This window comes from Rhineura floridana, chromosome 3 (genome assembly GCF_030035675.1).
Source record: "Rhineura floridana isolate rRhiFlo1 chromosome 3, rRhiFlo1.hap2, whole genome shotgun sequence".
In the NCBI taxonomy this organism is placed as follows: domain Eukaryota; kingdom Metazoa; phylum Chordata; class Lepidosauria; order Squamata; family Rhineuridae; genus Rhineura; species Rhineura floridana.
The window spans coordinates 218,267,948-218,290,579 of record NC_084482.1 but is presented as its reverse complement, the minus strand read 5'-3'; the positions used below and the strand labels follow the sequence as shown (position 1 = coordinate 218,290,579).

Here is a 22,632-nt window from a genome sequence, read left to right as displayed (position 1 = left end):
CTCAAAAGGCTTGTTGAAAGAGGAAAGTCTTAAGTCACATCTCACTGCTATGATCACATCAAAGAATGCATGCAGGGGAGAAACCATTGAAATGCTGTTTGCAAAAAGCGCTTTGGTGACACGGCGTAGTAGTAACCTCCCCGCCCGCGCCCTGGGTTTGTGCAAGGGGCAAAGCCTGCAAGACGTTTGCCTAGAGCGCATCTGGCATTCAGTCTTCCAGCGGTGAAAGGCACTGAGCTCTGTTTCCTAGAGAGGCAGGAAGTTGTAATGAAAATGGGAGGGAGGGAGACAATAGTGAAGCAAGGAAGCAAAGAGGCTGATTAATTTCCGAGGAGGAGGAGGAGGAGGAAGGCTGAATCGTGGCGAGGACGCAAGACAAAGAGGTGCAGCAGTAGGGGTGGGGAGAGGGTCAGGAGTTTTCCTTTGGGGTGGGAAAAGGGGGAGATCCTTCCCCCACATCTCCCCCAGGGAATTCATGGGAGGGGGAGTCGCCGTGGGGGTGGGAAGAGACGCCCTGGTGCAAAGGAGACACCCGAGTGTCGGGGCTAAGAAAGCCGGCCTACCTCACTGGGCTGCTGTGTAGGACAAAAGGGAGCAGGAGCAGGTGTCCCCCTCCCCAAACGCCTTGGACAAGAAAGCAGACCAAAAAAAAAAGAGTAAGCAAGCGAATAAGTAAGCAATATTTTCCCCACGTACAAACGGGGGCTGTTTTATTGTTCATACTGTCCACAGTGTGTTTCTGTGAGCCCATTTCTGCACTGCTGTGGTTCCTGGGAGGAAACACGCTATTTGCAGAATCATAGAGTTGGAAAGGCCGTGTAAGACCATCCAGGCAAACCCCCAGCTTAGTGCTTACCCTCTCCCGCAAATGCACTTTGCCTCTTCTTGGGATCTCCTCAAACCTCCCCCCATTGTAGATTTTCTCTCTCTCTCTCTCGGACAATCATCTCCTTGCCTTCCTGACCTTACAACATCGTTGCTGATGCTGAAGGTTGGGGAGGGGGAGATCAACCTACATTTCCCACTCTGGGGCCCTTGGTGGAAGGTCTGAATAAACATGTGTGGTCAGCAAATAACTTCATCTGAGTCGTCCAAACTGCAGCCCTGCAAGGTAGGCAAGAGCGGTGTCAGCCTCCTGCTTTGCACCCCAGCTGCTCACTTTAGAGAAGAGGCCAGTTTTATTTCATTATAAATTAATGATCAGGAAGTCATTTACTTGAGGAATTGGGAAGAGTGGCCAGGGATGATATTATTGAAAATTGGCTGTATTTTTGTGAGCTTCGTGGAAACATAGGAAGGTGCCTTATACTGACTTGGTCCTCCGAAGTCAGTATTGTGTACACTGACTGGCTGTGGCTGTTTGGGGTTTCAGGCAGGGAGCCTTTCCTAGCTCTGCCTGGCGATGGTGCTGAGAATTGAACCCAGGACTTTTTGCATGCAAGGCAGATGTCCTTCACCTAAATGGCCATGTTGAAAAGTTCTGGATTTGATCCTAAAGTTTTGCTCATTTGGGGAATGGCTCAAGGTAAATGCCCTTTCTGCTTTCGGCGTTCACAGCCCTCCATTTTCAAAACTGGCCGTGGGAACCCTTTCTGGCTCTGCGGGCCGGATCCTTACTGGACCCTCGCCTCAGGATCCAACTTTTGACAGGTGGGAGGAGTGCTTTGAATGCTGTGAATGATTGAAGCACACCCTGTTGCCCCTTCCCCTTTCAAGCTGGACACAATGGTCTGTGCGGAAGAGGCTGTCTCTTGAGCAGAGGGCATTTTCTTCTTCCAGGGTCCGGTGACCTTTGAGGAGGAGGAGGCAGCAGTTGTGCATTTCACGGAGGAGGCGTGGGCTCCGCTGGATCCGGGCCAAAGCGCTCTGCACAGGGAAGCCATGGAGGAGAATTATGAGATTGGAGCCTCTTTCAGTAAGGAGACACATTTTCTTAACTGATAGATGTTGAAGGCCATTTGCGCCAATGATGCGTGGAGTGGAAAGTCTCACTAGGGATTCTGGGAGCTGTAGTCCAAACTCTACAGTGGGAAGAGCTGCTCCCTTGGAGTTTGGGAGAGCCCCCCCCTCTCTCTCCCCCCTTCCTTCTTTCATCCAGTGTTTGCCTTTGGGGCCTAGGAAGAGACGGAGGTGGCAGCTTGCACCAGTCTGTGAGCAGGACTGGTACCTGCCTGGATCCTGCCCCCACGCATTGGAGTTGAAGTCCTTGCTAGTTCTCAAGATAGCCCTAGTGCAGTTTCTGCAAGAATGCCCATATTGTTGTGCGTTTCGGTTGAGGAAGATTCTCCGGAGAAGCTTTCCAAATAGATGCCACTGAAGAAGACTTGCTTCAAGTCGAAACACGTTTGGCAAATTATTTGAGATATGTTGTGCATTTTATCTTTGCATTTTATATTTCTGTATTAGCACACCTCTGCCTTTTATTGCTGTGTTGTCATTGGGAGTGTATGTACATCTTGTCTACAGAGCTAGCAGTTCACATCACACTCTGTGTGGTAAATTGCATGTGCTTTAGAAATTGGACATTATTGTGTACTCAGCCATAGAACATATTTTCCATTTCTACATATATTTTTCAGAATCGTACCATGACTTAGACCCTCAGTTTATGTGCTTTTGCCTATTTTGTCTAATTCAGCATCTGCATGGTTGGTACCAGAGATGGATTATGGGGAGTAGGGGGTGGGGGGAGAAACACTATCTCTGACAAATTTCTCACTCCCCCACCCACCACCCCCATTGCTGGAGCCCTTTCGATATGCAAATTATAACTGAATCATAAACTGGAAGTTAAAATTAAGCTGCAGTCCCAAACATGCTTGCGTCAAAGTTGGCTCCATCAAAATCAATAGGACATTTTTCAGAGCAAATGTATTCAGGAAGGGAACATTTATTTATATGCAACACACTATCATTTCCCTTTCAGAGATCCAAACCATATACTCTGGCCCTTTTCTGTCTCTTCCCGACGCCAGCATTGATATTTGCAAGTACATTCTCAAGCTACGACACTGAAAAGCTTATGGGAGCATTTCTGGCTACATGAATATCTTGCGGTGGCTTCACTCTTAATCTCCATGGAGAAAGGTTTCCTCCAGAAGTGTAAATGTGAAGTGCAGCCCTGCTCCCTTTTGGAGGAGGAGGAGAAGGAGGGTGAAGCGCTCAGGGCTGGTTTTCACTCTCTTTGTGATGAGATGATGTTGTCCAAATGAAAACAGATGGGTTGGCTGAGTTCCACGGTGTCCTCCCCAACTGGCAGTTCAGGTTGGGCGTCATATCCAGTGAGCGCATGTTCCCAAGTGCCAGGCTGACCCTGCTGGGACCACATGGCCCTGTCTTCTTCAGCGGGTGCAGGAGTTAACATGTTCCAAACAATCCCTCCTCTTAGCTACAAATGGCTTGACTTGGAATGGCTGAATATCTTGTGGTCAAAAGTAACTAGTCCTGTATGTTTCCTTGGAAGAATCGGAGCTCAATTCCTGTTTGGAAGACGGAGAGGATGTTCTTATTCAGGTTCCCAAAGGGGAGGAAGAGGATGAGACCTCAGCAGGTTGGTGCTTAGCTGTGCTGTGGGGCCCCTTTTGGTCTGGGAACTGAAGCATTTTTCCATTCCTGAGTAATATCATCCAGGGGAGAGTCACCCATCAGACTGTGAATTCTCCTGGTGGACATCTCGGATGGTGTTAAAAGGGGCTAAGAAAAATGGCTTCATGCGCCGTCTGTGTCTGTTGGAATTACTTTTTAAGATGGTTTTGTTTTAATATATTTTAAAGCCTGTTTTTAATGATGTGTTTGAGAGTGTTTTTAGTATTTTTGTTTGCCACCCTGGGCTCCTACTGGGAGGAAGGGTGGGGTATAAATCTAAATGAATAAATAAATGCATGGAAGAGAAGGCTCTCAAGGGCCACCAGTCCTGATGTTTATGGGCCACCTCCGGAATTGGGAACAGCAGCAGGAGATGTGCTCTTCCCTTTCTCTCTGGCTTGTGGGCTTCCCATGTGTGTCTAGTTGGTGCCTGTGGGCCAGGCTGGCTCCAGGCTTTTTTTTGGGGTGGTGGTCTTGGGGACAGGGTATCAATGAGGCCCTTATTTCCTCCCTTTCCTCCTCAGACAGCACCCCTCCTTCCCCTTGGCCCCAGCCCTTTAATATAAAATAATATGGTGACCTGCTAAAAAGAGGGGAACCTTTGGCCCTCCAGATGTTGGTGAACTGCAAATTCCATCAGCTCCTGCAAGGATGGCCAATCAGCAACATCTGGAGGGCCACAGGATCCCCACACCTGGTATTTTTTGTTCTGCAAACCTAAACTCACTTATCTGGGAGGATGTCCCATTAGACTCGGTGGGGCTTACTTCTGATTGGGTGCGACATTTATTGGGGTAATTTACATCCACAGTGGCAAGGGATCTGATCCTTTTACCTCAATTCTAAATGGGGTTCTTCCTGTCCCGCTCCCAGAATTAAAATATGATGTGGTTGCCTGATTGAAAATGTCCCATTCCCATGCATTTTAATTCACTCACACCAAGTATTGTAATGTTGACACGCTCCATTTCTTGCTTGACAAGTTCTAACTTTCCCTGGTTCATGCTTCTCACATTCCATGTTCCTATTGTGTGTGTCGTACAACTCTGGACTCTCCTTTTGCATCTGTGCGCATCAGCCCATGGGCTTCCTTTTGGCTTTGACCCAGCTGCGTCATTAGTCACAGCGCTACTCGTATTTGTCCTTTGTTCTTCCCCAGTAGCTTGGTGAGTGCCTTCTGACCTGGGGGGTCTCATCTTCCAGCACTATCTCGTGTTGTGTTTTGGATACTCTGTTCATAGATTTTTCATGATAAGAGGTATTCAGAGGTGGTTTACCATTGCCTTCCTCTGAGTCTGGATGCATCTTAGTCTGGTGTCTCAGCTTTGACCATTCCACCATGGGTGCCCCTGCGAGGAGTCTAGCCTCTTGGTCTAGACTCCTGTGGCATTGCTATGTTTCTTCAACACTCTCAAACCCCCTCACCACATTAAGGTGTGCGTCCTAAAGGGGGAAGACACATTCTACATCATATTTATTGGTTTATTAAAAAAATTATACCTCACTTTTCAAGGAAGGCAATGGTGAACCACCTCTGAATGCCGCTTATCGTGAAAACCCTATTCATAGGGTCACCATAAGTCAGGATCGACTTGAAGGCAGTCCATTTCCATTTTCTTTTTGATGAACTTCTTCCACACAGCAGCTTACCATTTCCAATAAAATCCAAACTTCACCAGAAAAATAATATATATATAAAACAGAATATAAGACCTAATAAGGATCATAAAAACAGTAATTAAGAATTCTTTGGGGGGGACAAAAAGCTTTCAACAAACTTGGAAAGTGTAACAATGTCTGGGCTTGTTTCACTTCAAATGGAAGAGAACTCCACAGAACTGGCTCCACAGTGCTCAAAGCACGTGGCCCGAGTTGCGTGCTGTTGGCAGGACTTCACCCCTTTGCTCTTGTTCAAAATGTTTTGAGCGTTCAGATTTGATTTGGAATGCCCGAATACTTTGTGGTCAAAAATAACTAATCTTGCCTGATTTCCTTTTTTTTTTTTAAAAGAACCAGACCTCATTTCGTGTTGGGAAGAAGAAAATCCGGTGATGCAGGAACCCAAAGAAGAGGAGGAGACCTCAGCAGGTAGATTTATTTATTTATTATTTAATTTATATCCTGCCCTTCCTCCCAGCAGGAGCCCACATGCTTAGCTGTGTTGTGGGGCTGTTTGAGGAGCTAAAGATTCTCCCCCCTTGCCCGCCCCGTTCCTGTGTAATATCATCTGGAACAGACTGACCCATCAGGGTACCATTTCTCCTGGCCGCTTTCCCTCCCTTCTCCTCTTCATCCAACATTTCACAATATTTCCCTCCTCGGAGTTTCTCTACAGCAGCAGACCTTTGGTTGTGAAGGCTGAAATGGTCCCCACCCCTACCCCCACAGGATGTGGGGCAGGCCTGTGGACTTTAGGCACTGTTATGAGTCAGATCTTATGGGTCTGTCCTTGGGGTTCAGAAAAGCAAAAGGGGACTTCTGCTTTATTTTTAATTGGATTTCACGATGGAAACCAAACTCTTGGCAGAGGCGGCAGGTCCTTCATTCAGAGGATGGGGATTTGTTTACTCTTTCAAAAGCCTCCATGAGAAATGGAATCCCTTTTGCTCTGTAACGGCTGGTGAGAAAATTGGCCGGCTGCCAAAGCTGTTTACATTGGTTGCCAGAATTTAACACACCCACAAGCCCAAAAAGTTTATTTAACAAAGAAAATACAGAATAAAAGATCTCTGTTTCAGAGGGGGTGGATAGGAGAAATCCACTACAGTAGGGCCCCACTTCTTGGTGCCCCGCTTTTCAGTGTCCCGTTAATATGGCACCAGTGGGGTGATCAGCTGGACGGGGTGCTGGAGCTCCCCACACTCCAGCTGATCTTCTCCTTCTTGGGGGTGGTTAGACTCCTGCACTCCAGCTGATCGCGCTCGAGGAGGGGAAGATCTGATCTTCTCCTCCTCTGGTGCGATCAGCGGGTTAGGTTCCAGACCTCTGCACTACAGCTGATCCGCTTTTCGGTGGTTTTCGCTTTCCGGCCGTATGAGTGGGGCATTACTGTATATTCCACTGATTTTAAAAAGCTGCCTGACTGCCAGCGATTCCCAACAATACATTTTGATTCTACAATAGCAATCCTATGTATAATTAACTTAGGAGTAAGTTCCACAAGGTTCTTCCTTCTGAGTAGTCATGCAGAAATCTAACTTGGAAAATGGAGCACTTGTTGAACAAGGACTGTTTTAAGTCAGTTGACATGCAACCTGTATTTTATTTAACAAAATCTATAATACCGCTTACTTGACAGAAAGGCTGGAAGTGGTTCACTAAGAACAATTTAAAATATGCATTAAAAAAGAAATTAAAAGAGAAATGTAACAGATAAAGGAAACAGAGTTTAGGCTATCCTAAGCTGTTCCTTTGAAGCCTTTTTTAAAAATGTGCATGGCATTTTTATATTTAATGTGGAGAAGGGTCACTGGCCAGAAAAGGGCATCCCCCCTCCCCTCCCTCTCCATGTGAAGCAGCCGAGGAGCTTCAGCCACTTTGCTCTTTAAGGGTTAACCAGTGAGGACACAGCCAAAGGAAAGAGCCCAAATGAGGGACTTCCCCTTCCTGCCCCACCTCTCTGCAAGAAATGGAAGTGGAAGCGTGGAGCCTCACTGTGCGCAGCAATGTTGGCGAGCGGGATTATGCAGGGGGAGCCTTGAAACAAAGGTATGAAATTGGGGGTGGAGGGGAGGGTGCAAGAGGGTGATGACCCCCCTTAAGCACCCCCTCCCAGCAGACTCTCCAGATTGGAGGATGCTGCTCTGTCCTGTTCCGTTTGCCTCTCCCCTGAGCAGAGCTGGCCATGTTGGGGCCGGATCGAAGCATCCCTCGGGAACATCTGTGGTTCTGATTATGGATTTCGTGGCCTTGAGCTTGGAGATGGAGGCGCCCCATAGTTGGAACAGAGCTAAGTAGACTACAGGGCGCTAAATGGGCCGCTTCTTCATGTGTCCTCCTTTGTTCTTTTGTTCAGCTGTGATAGTTGAATAGTGAGGCTCTTCTTTCACTACCTTCATTCTGCCAGCCCTCCCCAGTTTCCTACTCTGTTGGAATTAAGGTCACTGTTTAATTCAGGAAAGCAGACACGTGGCCTTGCCCTCCTTGTTTTAGGGTAGCCCTGCAGACAAACTGTTTTGCGAGTGACGTTTTTCCTGAAAAGGGTCAAATTGGTGGGAGCTGCTTCCCTTCCTCTTCCTACACCAGGTGTAAGTTCCCTACTAAATGAGAGGGTGTTATCCAGTTTCTCCTCACCACACACCTTTATGGCACATCCACAGTGTACATTGGAAGCATGTGGCTTCCTCCCACGAGTCCTGGGAGTTGTAGTTTCTGAAGGGTGCTGGGAATGTAGTGCAGTGAGGAAAAACTATTCTCCAGGATTCGTTGGGGGAAGCCGTGTGCTTTACATTTGTGTTGCATGTGCTTTAAATGTCTGGTGTGATCATACACTTCTAGCGTGTCTCCTCTAAGCTTTTTTTCTACAGCAAAAATTCTGCCAGCCTGGAGGTTACCAGTGCATGGACAACAGTGGTCAGGCTATCCTGGTCCAGAAACGGCCACGGCTGTCTTATCAGCCAAAGCTGGTAAAAGGATGAGGAGGTGCAAAGCATGCTTATCAAATTTGCAGATGATACAAAGTTGGGGGGCATAGCTAATACCCTGGAATACAGAAACAAAATTCAAAGGGACCTTGATAGGCTGGAGCATTGGACTGAAAACCACAGAATGAAATTCAACAGGGATAAATCCGAAGTTCTGCACTTAGGAAAAAGAAATCAAATGCACAGTTATGAGATGGGGGATACTTGGCTCAGCAGTACGGCATGTGAGAAGGATCTTGGAATTGTTGTTGATCACAAGCTGAATATGAGCCAACAGTGTGATGTGGCTGCAGGAAAGGCAAATGCTGTATTAGGCTGCATTAACAGAAGTATAGTTTCCAAATCGCGTGAAGTATTAGTTCCCCTGTATTCAGCACTGGTTAGGCTTCTTGAATACTGCATCCAGTTCTGGTCTCTGCACTTCAAGAAGGATGCAGACAAACTGGAATGGGTTCAGAGGAGGGCAACAAAGATGATCAGGAGACTGGAAACAAAGTCCTATGAGGAGAGACTGAAAGAACTGGGCATGTTTAGCCTGGAGAAGAGAAGACTGAGGGGAGATGTGATAGCACTCTTCAAGTACATGAAAGGTTGTTACATAGAGGAGGACTGGGATCTCTTCTCAATCGTCTCAGAGTTCAGGACACGGAATAATGGGCTCAAGTTGCAGGACGCCAGATTTCGACTGGACATCAGGAAAAACTTCCTAACTGTTTGAGCCATACTACAATGGACCCAATTACCTAGAGAGGTAGTGTGCTCTCCGACACTAGAGGGATTCAAGAGGCAGCTCGACAGCCATCTGTCGGGAATACTTCAATTTGGATTCCTGCATTGAGCAGGGGGTTGGACTCGATGTCCTTGTAGGCCCCTTCCAACTCTACTATGATTTTATGAAAGGCACTCCTAGCCACAGAGGTCACCTGGGCCTCTAGCAACAAAGATGGATCCAGGAGCACCCCGAGATTACAGACTTGCTCTTTCAGAGGGAGCACGACCCCATCCAAAGCAGGCAACTGACCAATTATTCAAACTTGGGAACCACCAACCCACAGTGCCTCCGTCTTACTAGGACCCCCCCCAAAAAAGCTCCTGATGACTGCTCCCAAAGGCTTCATATAGATGTTAAACCGCATGAAGGACAAGATGGTACCCTGCAGCACTCCACAGAACAACTGCCAGGGGGCCAAAAGACAGTCACCCAATGCTATTCTCTGAGAGCGACCCTGGAGATAGGATCGGACCACTGTAAAACAGTGCCTTCAGTACCCAGCTCACCAAGTCTGCCCAGAAGGATACCATGGTCAATGGTATCAAAAACCGCTAACTGGTAAAGGAAACAGAGTTTAGGCTACCCTAAGCTGTTCCTTCAAAGCCTTTTTTAAAAATGTGCATGGCATTTTTATTTTTAATATGGAGAAGGGTCACAGGCCAGAAAGGGGCTTCCCGCCTCCCCTCGCTCTCCCTGTGAAGCAGCCAAGGAGCTTCAGCCACTTTGCTCTTTAAGGGTTAACAAACAGAGCCGAAGGAAAGTGCGCAACAGAAGGACTTCCCTTTCCTGCGCTGCCTCTCTGCAAGAAATACAGGATGGAAGCACGGAGCCCCTCTTCATGCTCAGCGATGTTAGAGAGCAGGGTTGCACAGGGGGAGCCTCAAAACAAAGGGATGCAATTGGGGGGAGGTGAGGTTGGAGAGAGCGAGGACCCCCCTTAAGCACCCCCTCCCCGCAGACCCTCCAGATCAGAAGATGCAGCTCTGCCCCATCCCATCTGCCTCCTCCCCTGAGCTGGACTGGATGTGTTGGGGCTGGATCGAAGCATCCCTCGGGCACATCACACCGCTGGATTTGATTCCCTGTTTCTTATTTGCTTGAAAGTTCAAAACACTAAAAAAGAAGAAAATTGACAGCTACAGCAACTTCAAGCCAAAGTTAACATGTCTCTGAACCCCAAAATATATGTTGGGGTACCCTGTCTGATATATCACTGTGATCGGGGGACTCCCCCGTCAGGAATAACAATACATTTATGCAATCAAAATCATCAGGCTTCTGATATTATCATAAATGCATAATGATGCCATAAAATCATAAAAAATAAATAACTGGGGGTGCCCTCCCCAAAATCTGCTCTGGGCCAGGACAAATCATACACCCCAGGAAAGGGGAGGGTGTCCTCTACAAGATGCCAGTGTGTCCCACCTGGCCCAGAGCTTCTGCTGGGCGCAGGGCATGAATAATGACATCTATGCAAAACCAAAATGGACAGAAAGAGGCAGAGAGAAATAAGTAGCTGGTGGTGCCCACTCGAAAATCTGCTCTGGGCCAGGATGAATCATATACCCCAGGAAAGGGGAGAGTGTCCTCTAGGAGATACCAATGCATCCCAACTGCCCCAGAGGCTCTGCCGGCTGCGGAGCACGGATGAGTGCATCTACGCAAAACCAAGATAGACAAAAACATGAAGGAAAACAATAAGTAAGTGGGAGTGCCCACCCAAAATCTCCTCTGGGCCAGCACAAATCATACCTCCCAGGAAAGGGGAGGGTGTCTTCTCTAACATACCAGTGTGTATAAAAAATAAGTAACTGGGGGTCCACAAGAAAAACCATTTGAGGCAGGATGCAGTGGCATCTCCCAGAGGACAATATCCACTTCGCTGAAGTGAATGACTTTTCATAGCCCACAGCAGATTTTGGGTGTTCACCGCAAATTACATATTTCCCCTTATTTACTCTTCATAATTTTAGCTGGGAAAGACTGGCATCTCATAGAATACATCCTCCCTTTTCCTGGGGTGTATGATTTGTCCTGGCCCAGAGCAGAGTTTGGGGTGGGTACCGCAGTTACTAATTTTTTTCTGCCTCTTTTTGTTGATTTTTTTTTTTTTTTTTTTTTGCATGGATGCCCTGATCCGTATTCTGTGCCTAGCAGACACTTTCGGCCAGGTAGCATGCACTAGTATCTCATAGAGGACACCCAGTTACTAATTTTTTATGATTTTATGACATCATCATGCATTTATGATAACCAGCTTCAGCATTGTGGGAAAATCTGTGTTTTTGATGATGATGATGATAGTTTTGTCGTGAGGGTATTCTTTCAATGCCATTCTGCCAGCCCTCCCAATTTCCTGTTCTGTTAGAATTAAGGTCACTGTTTAATTCAGGAAAGCAGAAACATGGCCCTGCCCTCCTTTTGTTAGGGAAGCTTGGCAGACAAACTGTTTAGCAAGTGATGTTTCTCCTGAAATTTGTTCAAATTGGTGGGAGCTACTTCCTCTTCCTACACGCCAGGTGTAAGTTCCCTACTAAATCAGAGGGGATTATCTAGTCTAGCCCCTTGGTCTTCAGCATTGCTCTCAGCTTCTTCAACACTCTCAAACCCCCTCACCACGTTAAACTGTGCATCCTAGAGGGGGTTGCCTATTAAATCTCATGGATATAACTTACTCAGGCTTTGCATTATAGCTCTTAATTACTATTTGCTGTGTCATTTCTCACTATTAGAGCAACCCTGTTTCTTCTTAATCTATCATTCCCTGCATAAAATATTTTGTAGTTGCCTGAAAATGTCCTATTCCCATCCATTTCAATTCACTCACACCAAGTATTGTAATGTTCATGTGACTCTCCTTTCACATCTGTGCGCATCAGCCTCTGGGCTTCCTTTCTGCTTTGACCCAGCTACGTCATTAGTCACAGCGCTACTTGTACTTGTCCGTTGTTCTTCCCAGTAGCTCACAGAGTGCGATCTTATCTGGGGGTCTCATCTTCCAGCACTGTCTCGTGTTGCAGGTAATGGGGCTAACATTTTGGGAGGGAGGGGATGCGAGCTGCCCTCTGGGCAGTGGAAAAGGCCATGTTCCTGTCAGACAGGTTCCATTCTAGGTTTGTAAATTCGAACTGTGCATAAGTACTGGGCTGTCCAGGTTAAATGGAGGGACAAGAGAGCAGATTTTTGTTACAATTGTCTCTCTCTGCATCTCTTTTCACAACCTGTTACCATGCACCTACTCCTAAACTAACTCCGTAAAAGGCCACGAGCTTTGACAATTAAACTCTGAAAATGTATTTCTGGGAGCTCTGTTGATATCAAAGTACAAATCATAATATATTCACAGGATTTCTCCAGAGCATTTTATCACCTTTTCTTTTCATTCCAACAGGCTACAACTTGGGGGTCAAGGCTGAGGGAGAACCGACTGAAGTATCAATGGAAAAAGCTGAGGAGCAGGTTCAGGAGCAGAAACTGAGGAGTGAAGATGGAGCAAAAAGACAAGAAGAGAGACAGACTCACACAGGGGACAAGCCTTATAAATGCTTGCAGTGTGGAAAGAGCTTCAGAATGAGTGGCCACCTTACTTCACATCAAAGAACTCACACGGAAGACAAACCTTATAAATGCTTGGATTGTGGAAAGAGTTTCAAGTGGAGTAGCAACCTTACTTCGCATCTAAGAACTCATACAGGGGACAAACCTTATACATGCTTGGAGTGTGGAAAGAGCTTCAGGTGGAGTTGTCAGCTTATTATACATGAAACAACTCACACAGGAGACAAACCTTATAAATGCTTGGAGTGTGGAAAGACCTTCAGTCAGAGTAGCCACCTTACTTCACATCAAAAAACTCACACAGAAGACAAACCTTATAAATGCTTGGATTGTGGAAAGAGTTTCAAGTGGAGTAGCAACCTTACTTCGCATCTAAGAACTCATACAGGGGACAAACGTTATACATGCTTGGAGTGTGGAAAGACCTTCAGTCAGAGTAGACACCTTACTTTGCATCAAAGAACTCACACAGGGGACAAACCTTATAATTGCTTTGACTGTGGGAAAAGCTTCATGGGGAGTGGTGCCCTTATGGTGCATCAAAGAACTCACACAGGGCACAAACCTTGTAAATGCTTGGAGTGTGGAAAGAGCTTCAGGTGGAGTTGCCAGCTTATTATACATGAAACAACTCACACAGGAGACAAACCTTATAAATGCTTGGAGTGTAGAAAGAGCTTCAGTCGGAGTAGCAACCTTACTTCGCATCGAAGAACTCACACAGGGGACAAACCTTATCAATGCTTCAACTGTGGGAAAAGCTTCAGGGAGCGTAGCGCCCTTACAGTGCATCAAAGAACTCACACAGGGGACAAACCTTATCAATGCTTGGAGTGTGGAAAGAGCTTCAGTGTCAGTAGCACCCTTACTTCGCATCAAAGATACCACACAGGAGACAAACCTTATCAATGCTTGGAGTGTGGAAAGAGCTTCAGTCAGAGTAGCACCCTTACTTCACATCAAAGACGCCACACAGGGGACAGACCTTTTCAATGCTTGGAGTGTGGAAAGTGCTTCAGTGAAAGATACGACTTTACGGTGCATCAAAGAACTCACACAGGGGACAAACCTTATAAATGCTTGGAGTGTGGAAAGAGCTTCAGTCAGAGTAGCCACCTTACTTCGCATCACAGAATTCACACAGGAGAGAAACCTTATCAATGCTTCGACTGTGGGAAAAGCTTCAGGGAGCGTAGCGCCCTTACGGTGCATCAAAGAACTCACACAGGGAACAAACCTTATAAATGTTTGGAGTGTGGAAAGACCTTCAATCAGAATAGCACCCTTATTGCGCATCAAAGAATTCACACAGGGGACAGACCTTATCAATGCTTGGAATGTGGAAAGAGCTTCAGACGGATTAGCGACCTTTGTTCCCATCAAAGAACTCACACGGGAGGAACCTTATAAGTGTTTGGAGTATGAAAAGAGGTTCAGTCAGAGTAGAGACCTTTGCATCACAGAACTCACATGGGACAAACATTATAAATGCTTCAAGTGTGGAAAATGCTTCAGGTGGGGTAGCACCTATACTCAACATCAAAGCACTCACATGGGACAAATGTTATAAATGCTTGGTGTGTGGAAAGAGCAGCCCCTTATTTGCATCAAAGGAGTCACAGGGGACAGACAGATCTTATCAATGCTTGTAGTGTGGTAAGAGCTTCAGTCAGAGTGGTCACCCTTCTTTGCATCACAGAACACATATAGGGAACAAACCTTATACCTGCTTGTAGTGTTGAAAGACCTTTCATCATAATGGCTACCTTTGGGCACATGGAAGGATCCATACAAGTGAAGAGATGTATTAATGCTTTGAATGTGGAAAAAGCTTTAAGCAGAGTTCAACTCTTTCTGTGCATCAAAGGATCCATATGGGGAAGCCGGGTTACAAACAGGCTTTTTATGGGGAGTTTCAGACCCCCAACAATCTTTTCCTTTTAGCTTTAACCACAGACTGTTCCACTTCCCTTCACTTGCTATTTTGGTGGTCTGTCAGTTTTTTCTTTGCAGAGACAGAGGTTTTGGCTTTTCCAGAGTTGGGTGAGTACCCAAGATGGATGCTGAGGCCAAGGTGTATGCAGAAGCCAAAATGGCCTCTCAGTTGCCAAGTTTTCCCCCTTCAATTTCCCCCCTCCAGCTGCCAAATTCAATATTCAGTTAATGACATTTCATGTATTTATCTCCTTCCTCTAGATCCTCCCCTCTGTCATTGTTACCTCCATGTGCATCATTTGAACATCAGACTTAGTCTTTGTTACACAGCATTTAATACAACATAACACCAACTAGACTATTACATATATGTGCACGACCAAGCATAATCCCATTATAACATATTTTAGCAGAGATGGGAATGGCTGGGTTGGTTTCAGCTCACTGTTGTTGTGCTCCTGTACTTATCTCTTAAAACTCCTTTAGCAGCTGAGATTTGTTTTTGCCTCGGCTTTTGAATGTTTGTTCTTGCTTCCTGCTGGACGTGAAGATTAGTTCTTATAGTCTACCCCAGCTGGGGAGAGGTTTGACTTTGTCTCTACATCCCCCCTCCTCAAGTTTCTTTAGCAGAGGAGGCTCTTGCCAAAGCCTTTATCGGAACAGGACTGTTGCAGTTTATGGCAAGAGAGGTTGTGTAAATTATCCACTCTGCTGCCAGTTTAGAACGTCCCCGTCTTTAATCTGAAGATCTGGACCCATAATTTACCTCAGCTCCTGTCAAGATTTCAGATGTCTATCTTAATTATGTCCCCATTAAGGGGTGGCAGAATATCATGCTCACCAGGAAAAAGTGCAGAGACCTGGGGATTACTCCCAACCTGCAGCGCAGTCCTCCTGATACACAGAGAAGGCAATTTAAAACCACTCAGTTCTTCAAGCTAGAGGGGGAGAAGGAGAACCGCACTGAGCTGTGTGAGTTAAAGCAGGATACAGTATCATCTATGCGACCTATGCAAGCCATGCTGGACTGGTCAGTAGATCTGAAAGGGACAAAACAAGAGCCTAGCTCTACTAGGCCATCGATAGACCTAGCCTCAGAGTTGGCCCTAGCAGAACACATGCCAACCACAAAGGACTTCCAACAGATGGTTGTTGCTGAGCCAACAAGACAAACCTGAGGCTGAGCTGATGGACCACTATATGCAGAGGGAGATCCTCGAGTTCGACGGCAACGTCCCAAGCCTGAGACACAAACCCACCTCCACTCAAACAGAAGCAACAACACAAGGTGATTCCCTAACTAAGCGATGGCTCTCCATGATTTGTCAGGAATTGGGTCACATTAAAAACTTCCTCTCAGAAAGTAACGATTTGTTAACAACAATGGCCAAGAACTATAGAGTTTCAGGGAGGGGACCCTGGACAAAAGAAACCAAAAGCTGCAGCACTCTGGTTGGGATAACGACCAAGAAAACAGCAGAAACCCATACTAAAGATGCCAATAAAGAGGGCCTAAAAGGGGAGTGCTTAAAACTAAAGACAAGTAAGAATATTAAAAACATTAAAAAGCGAGAGAGAAAAGCCAATTGTTGCTGGAATAAACATTTAGAGAGACTGGTTAAACTGCTAGACAGCAAGATAAACCCAGATCCTACCAAGACCACCCAGACGGCTCCTAAGGGAAAAAAGAAAATAGGATCAAATTCAGCAGCCGATAGATGAGGAAGAAGTCAGGGGTGAACATCAATCAGAAAATAAAGTCAACAAGGCACCTAAGCTGGAAGAGAAGCAGGACCCATGGGCAAATGCACTCAGCGCTAATGCGGGAAAGTATGATGTTGATCCCTGCATCCCTAAGTTGGGCCCCACACACTATTGCACGGAGCCACAGCCAGTTAAACAAATGAGAAATAGCTGGAATTTAGTGATAGTACCACAAAAACTGGCACTTGTTAATTACCCTAAACCAAATGGCTTACTGACACAGCCGGAGCTCACGCCACATCTTCTACACATTTTAAACAGAGTGATGTCAGGAACGCTGAGTCCAAAGGATATAACTCTTGTTGAATACCTATACTTTAATGGAATTAGAGCTTGGGCTATAGCCACTTTTAAAGGCCGGGATACAGCCGATTGCATCTATAGAGCCAAGGAGGCTTTCTCCAAATGTAATCTAGAGATCACAAGGTTTTTTTGAAAATCAGGCCCCCCCAGCTCCCTTATGTAGTGTCCCAGCTGGTTATCCTAGAAGTACTGTTGACATGCACTGTTCCAAACACCTTATTGATTTAAACCAGACTCCAGACTTTGCTTCATCTTACACGCAACCAAGCTCCCAGGGATTATTTTTGAGAGACTCAGCCCCCACCCATTTTGAATGTTGCCTACTGTTGACCAGGCAGAGATCTTGAATAGACTTGATTTATTAAGAAGCAGACTAAAGGAAAAACAAGCACAGCCACTCGACTGTCGACAATATAAGTGCTGGCAAACATGACATACCCCAACTAAGACAAGAACTTGCAGTTGGGGTATCTGCTAGCAAAGAGTAAGAAGAGATAGGAGATGATGTTTGAGTAGAAATAAACCCCATGCTAACAGACACGGGCTCATACCCAGTCAAAGGAGATCACAGTGCACTAGTTAAGTAATTAACGGGGGCAACTTAGCGGTATAAATTGGCTGGCAATGAGATATTTGGAAGAGACAAATTGGGAAGTAACACAGAGCCAGAAAAGGTAAGGCTCCCTCAAATAGACATCATTCATCCGGTGCGATCTAATGTTAGCAAATTGAGCCCACTTAAAGATGAACTTTTCACGATGGAAGTCAAAGACCAGAGATAACTCCTTCATCAACTACCTATTTAATTTTGATATTCTGATGCTACAAGAGACCTGGGCCTTAGATGACATAGAATTAAATGGATACACCATTCACCAGCTATATGTCTCCCACAGCGACAAGAAGGTCAGGCCTAGAGGTGTCTTAGCAATACTGATCTCTACTAGACTTTCTGTTTCAATCGCTAATCTTCCCTCCCTGGATCAACTTGCAGTAGCAGTGATGGTTAAACTAAAATGTGCCAATATGATAGTCATAAATGTATATCTCCCCCCTCAAGGTCCCCGGTCTCAAATAAGACTGAGATGGCAAAGCTTAGAAACCTACATTGGAGATTTATTACAAACCACCTCCAGCATGCAAGTGCTTATTGGGGGAGATTTCAATGCCTATTCACTTTTATGCCCAGTTAGATCAATTTTTAGAAACCTTTTATTCCTATGATATTTTAATAGGTTTTTCCTGTTTTTGGTAAGGATTTTTGAATTTTATCTTTTCAGAACGCATAGGTTAGAAGTAACATATCACGCTTGGGGATTTACATTTAATAATTTGTTGGAGAAAGTTTTGTTAGTCTACTTACTGACCATTTTCACTTGGAGCAGTGATGAAATAAGAGGTGTTGAACCTCTAATGTCATCTTTCAAAGGGGAACGTCATGAAAACCTGAATTCAAGATGGTTGAGTAGGAAAGAATTGTGTTTCATTTGTTAATGTGGGATCTTAACAGGTTAACATTTGGCTTCTATATTAGAGCTATGAGTTGGCAGTTTTATTTCCCAGCTGTGAGTAATCAGAGGTCCACCCTAACACCCCCTTATCCCTAGAAGCCTGGCTCCAACAAGGTAGTAAAGTCTGGGAAATTTTAGGGAGGATGTTCCATTTCGCTGGTGACTGATGGGCCCTTATTCCATGAAGAAATTTCCTGATTGGTTAATTGGATCCGGCCTCTTGCTGGGGAGTTTGCCCTAAGTATGGGGCTCAAACCTTAGCTTTTGTTCCTCTCCTGGGTCCCATCATGCCTATCTGATGTTGCTTGCTGAGGTTCCATTTTGCATCAAGTATCCTGACTGTTCCTCTCTCTGAGGAGAGGGGGACTGTGCAACTGTCTACCCATGTGTAAGTATACACTAAGCTAGATAGCTTTCTTGTTTTTCTGTTGGGACTGAACTCTCTGTTTTACCTTGCTCCTTTTGGGTGTTGATATTAAGGAACTATTTTGCTGCTGTAACTGCGCACCTCTTTTATTCTTTAATAAAGTTATTTCTATTTACCAGTGTGTGTTCATTCAGGAGAGGGCTGGCTCTGAACCGGTACCTTGGCCACTGACCACGACTACTGTGTGAATTGGGTATTTTGCCTAAAGGCTTCAGAGCAAGGACTATCTGCTTGGCTCTTGCTTTCTGTAATCCTTGGCAAGTTTTCTGGGCTCAGAGTTACCCCATCTAGCATGGCATCAGAAGTCACCCTTGCATCAAAATCATTCTCATAGAGGGTGTAGCCCAGGGTAATGTTGGGTAAGAGCCTGGGATTCCGGTTGATCTCCTGGATGTTGAACATGAAGGACAAGATGTGCCAGTGTTTCCTACTTGAAAATCTGAAGGAGGCGGGGGAAAAAACGTTATGTTACACTCAACAGCTAATCACTACTCAGTGCAAACAAAAAATTGCATTTATTTATGTTGTGAATTTCAAGCAAATCTCACAAGGGCTGATCCCCAAATAATGGTATGTAATCCTTCTTGTAAGGCCAGCATCCATTTGCCTCTTAACAAAATTGGGAGATGCACACTCTGTTGTGTGAGAGAGGATGAGCACATTAAATCTTTCCCCAAAAGGTTTGTGAGGTATTGGGAAATTGCAGCAAAGGCTGTGTAGCCTTACTCGTCTTTGCTGCTTCAAAAATATGTGGATGCACAGATTCCCCTGAGCTAAAACAGGAAGAATAGATCAACATGCATCCTTTTCAGCCTGACTAGTCATGGGCAGTGTGCCTCCTGAGTGAAACAAACCATCAGGAGGCCACGAAGATGTCTTGTGCCCTTTCCTGGAGTCTCCCTTCCTTGAGTGAAATCAAGTGATGTGCTTTCACTCGAGGAGGTCGTCCTACAGATGTGGTGAAGTTTTGGTAGGTACCAGAGGAAAAAAGTCACTGGAGCTATATTGTGTCCCCAGACACATTGCACTTGCCTAAGGCTGCAATTGCCTACATTATTTTCAACCTGGAAAACTTGACTTGCATAGTTCTTGTTTAAAAGGTGTTCCCTCAAACTGATTGCATCCATCTACGAAGCAGAGATGTGCAAAAGGAGAGGGGCCTTGTCTTTATTCCCCCCCCCCGAGGGAACCCTTCTCTCTTCAGTCTCAAGGCAAGGGCAGTGCCAGACCTGGCAGTCTAATTCTGCTGGTCCCTTCCATAGGCTTCCCTGAAATAGTATCTGTCACTGGTAAACAGGAGGAAACTTTTTAAATGGAGATCCTAATCCCGGTTTGTGTCTGTACTGGCTTCCAAATTGTTTTTATATCTGCTTTTATTGTGAATGTTTTTTTTCCTGATGTTTTCGTTATTAATTGTTTGGGATGTTTCATGGGGAGTGAGAGAGAAAGAAGTGAGGAAGCATAACATTGATCTGCACATAATTACTTACCGAAAAACTATGTTTCTATGGGGGAGTGGGGAGGATATATGCTTGTTGCAAGGTAAATATCCTTTTGCTTCTGAACAAAATCAGTTTTTGAGACATGGGGAAATGGCAGCTTTACTGGTCTTTGCTGCTTCAAAAATACATGGATGCACAGACTCCCCTGTGGAGAAACAAAGAAGAACAGATCAATATGCATCCCTTTCAGCCTGACTGGTTGAAGGCAGTCCAGCCCTTGAGCGAAACAAATCATCAGGAGTCCACAAGGATGTCTCGTGCCCTTTCCTTGAGTCTCCCTTCCTTGAGTGAAATCATCTGACGAGCACAGCAGGAAGGAGGTCGTTCTAGGGATGTGATGAAGTTATGCCAGGTACCAGGAAAAAAAAGTCCCTGGAGTTAAATTGATTCCCCAGATGCATTGCACTTGCCTAAGTCTGTGATTGCCTACATGATTTTGAACGTGGAAAAAACAGTTGCATAGTTGCTGTTGAAAAAATATCTCAAACTGTGATTGCATCCATCTATGAAGGAGAGAAGGAGAGTCTTTAGTTTTTCTCCCCCAGGGCACCACTCTCTCCTTAATGCAAGGGACAATGCCAGACCTGGGACACTAGTTCAGCTGATCCCTTCCACAAGCTCCTCAGAAATAGGATCTGTAGCTGGTTTATAGGAGGAAGCTTTTAAAGTGGAGATTCTCATCCTAGTTTATAGATCTATTGGGTTTGAAATTGTTTTTCAATCAAATCAAATCTTATTATGCAGTCAATGACCCACAATACAAGCGATTTAAACAATTTCCCCAACAAGTTAAAACTCAATACAGTATCAACAATAATGCTTTGCTTATAAATTTGAACTAGCACCGACTTTCCTTTTTCATAAAATCTGAGCTATACTAAGAAACTTTGTGACTGATTGAGTAATGGCCTTATCCTTGTCGGATAGAAGGTAATGCAATAGCCACTCAATAGGTCTACCTGGGAAAGTTTTAGTAATTGGGAGAATCAGTTTGATACGAGCATCCTTGTATAACTCACAAATAAAACGTGATCGATGGTTTCAGTCTCCCCTGGCTTACAGAAATGCCTTTCCTGGGAAATTCCCTGGAAACGGCCAACAAGAATCGCAGATTGGAGGCAGTTAAATCTGGCTCTAGTGAACAAGAATATTGCGATAGAGTCAATTTTTCGAGGTAGGCCGCAGGATTTGGGAAGAGGAAACTCAGACCAAAATAAAGCGGTGAACATGATGTTTGTGCACCGGACATTGAGTACTGCAGGTCTATGTCCCTAATCCGCTGGCCAATGATGTGATTTGCTTCCTTCCGGTCCCAAGTAGTCAGAAGATCCAATGAGAGGCCAAGACACTTTATCTTCTCATTGAAAATTTTGGACCAGGAACTTATGAAGGAATCTCTCCATATTAGATGTAAATACCCTAGAGGGGGTCCTGCATAGGCCACTTTAGTCCAAAATCTAAAGGCCAGGAGCCAGGCTGAACACTCAATTGATGTAAAACCCGCTTCGAGTCGGAGTCCCGCAGCAGATGCACAGCGTGGCAGCCCAAATATGGAGCGCAAAAAGCGTGAAAGTACTGCCTCAACTTTAGCGCTGAAACTCGATACCCATATAGGGATGTCATATAAAAGCTGCGGGAGGATTTTTACTTTAAATATTTGAAGGGCAGTCGGAATGTATTGGCCACCCCTGGTGTAATAGAAGCAGGTGGTAGCTTTAGAAATATTATTGGCAGATGAGGGTGCAGCCTGTATATGAGCAGACCAGGAAAGTGAAGAAGAGAATATAATTCCAAGATATCTATCTTGCCTGACCTGCTCAATCTTCTGACCTATACTCCATGGCTCTTTTGAAAACCTATGTGAGAATATCATGATTTTGATTTAGCATAATTGATGGTAAGTAGGCTTTTTTTTACAATATAATGTAAAAACACGTAAGAGACGTTTAAGGCCACCTTTTGAATAAGATAATAGGACCACGTCATCTGCATAAAGCAGTATAGGGCATCTCACCTCTGCCAATTTCGGGGAATTGAGATTATCTGCAAGGCAGTAACTGCTCAGGTCGTTGAGAAAAAGATTAAAAAGGGTGGGAGCCAGGACGCAACCTTGGCACACCCCTACATTGACAGGAATAGATTTAGAAGACCATCATGTGCCCCACATCGGACACGGATCGAGCTGCACTGATAGAGACAATTTATCAGATATAAAAGTCGCATATCTATTGAGGTTTGTGACAGTTTGGCCCATAATAGATCTCTAGGGACCGAGTCGAAAGCAGTCTTGAGGTCCATAAAAGTGGCAGAAAGGCCCTTGTTAGAGCCACTCATGTATTTCTCAGCCAGATGTCATAAAACTAGGCAATAGTCAATGGTAGATCTACTCTTTCGAAAACCTGCCTGCTCCCACCCCAGGATGTCCTCCTCCTCAATCCAGGCTTGTAATTTGATATTTAAGACACTAGCATAGATCTTACTCACAACTGAGAGGAGGCTAATAGGCCTGTAGTTGGTGGGATCACCTCTATCTCCTTTCTTAAATACCGGAATAACCACCGCCTGGAGCCAAGCTGAAGGGAGCTTGCCAGTAAGATTAATTTTGGTAAATAGATTAGCAAGCAATGGG

The 22,632-nt window shown here is 45.2% G+C and overlaps 1 protein-coding gene across 2 annotated transcripts; it reads left to right on the top strand.

Moving 5' to 3' along the window:
• The first annotated feature begins 282 nt into the window (after positions 1 to 282).
• Positions 283 to 18,616, top strand: LOC133381655 (zinc finger protein 420-like). Of its 2 annotated transcripts, none has more exons than XM_061621002.1 (5): positions 283 to 383; positions 1,780 to 1,915; positions 3,464 to 3,550; positions 5,596 to 5,673; positions 12,395 to 18,616. In XM_061621002.1, the coding sequence occupies exons 2-5, from the start codon at positions 1,882 to 1,884 to the stop codon at positions 13,969 to 13,971; spliced, it is 1,776 nt and encodes a 591-aa protein (XP_061476986.1). In that variant the 5' UTR covers positions 283 to 383; positions 1,780 to 1,881; the 3' UTR covers positions 13,972 to 18,616. The 2 variants fall into 2 exon arrangements, with proteins under 2 accessions (XP_061476986.1, XP_061476987.1); XM_061621003.1 differs by having other exon boundaries at positions 2,927 to 3,550.
• The last annotated feature ends 4,016 nt before the right edge of the window (positions 18,617 to 22,632 follow it).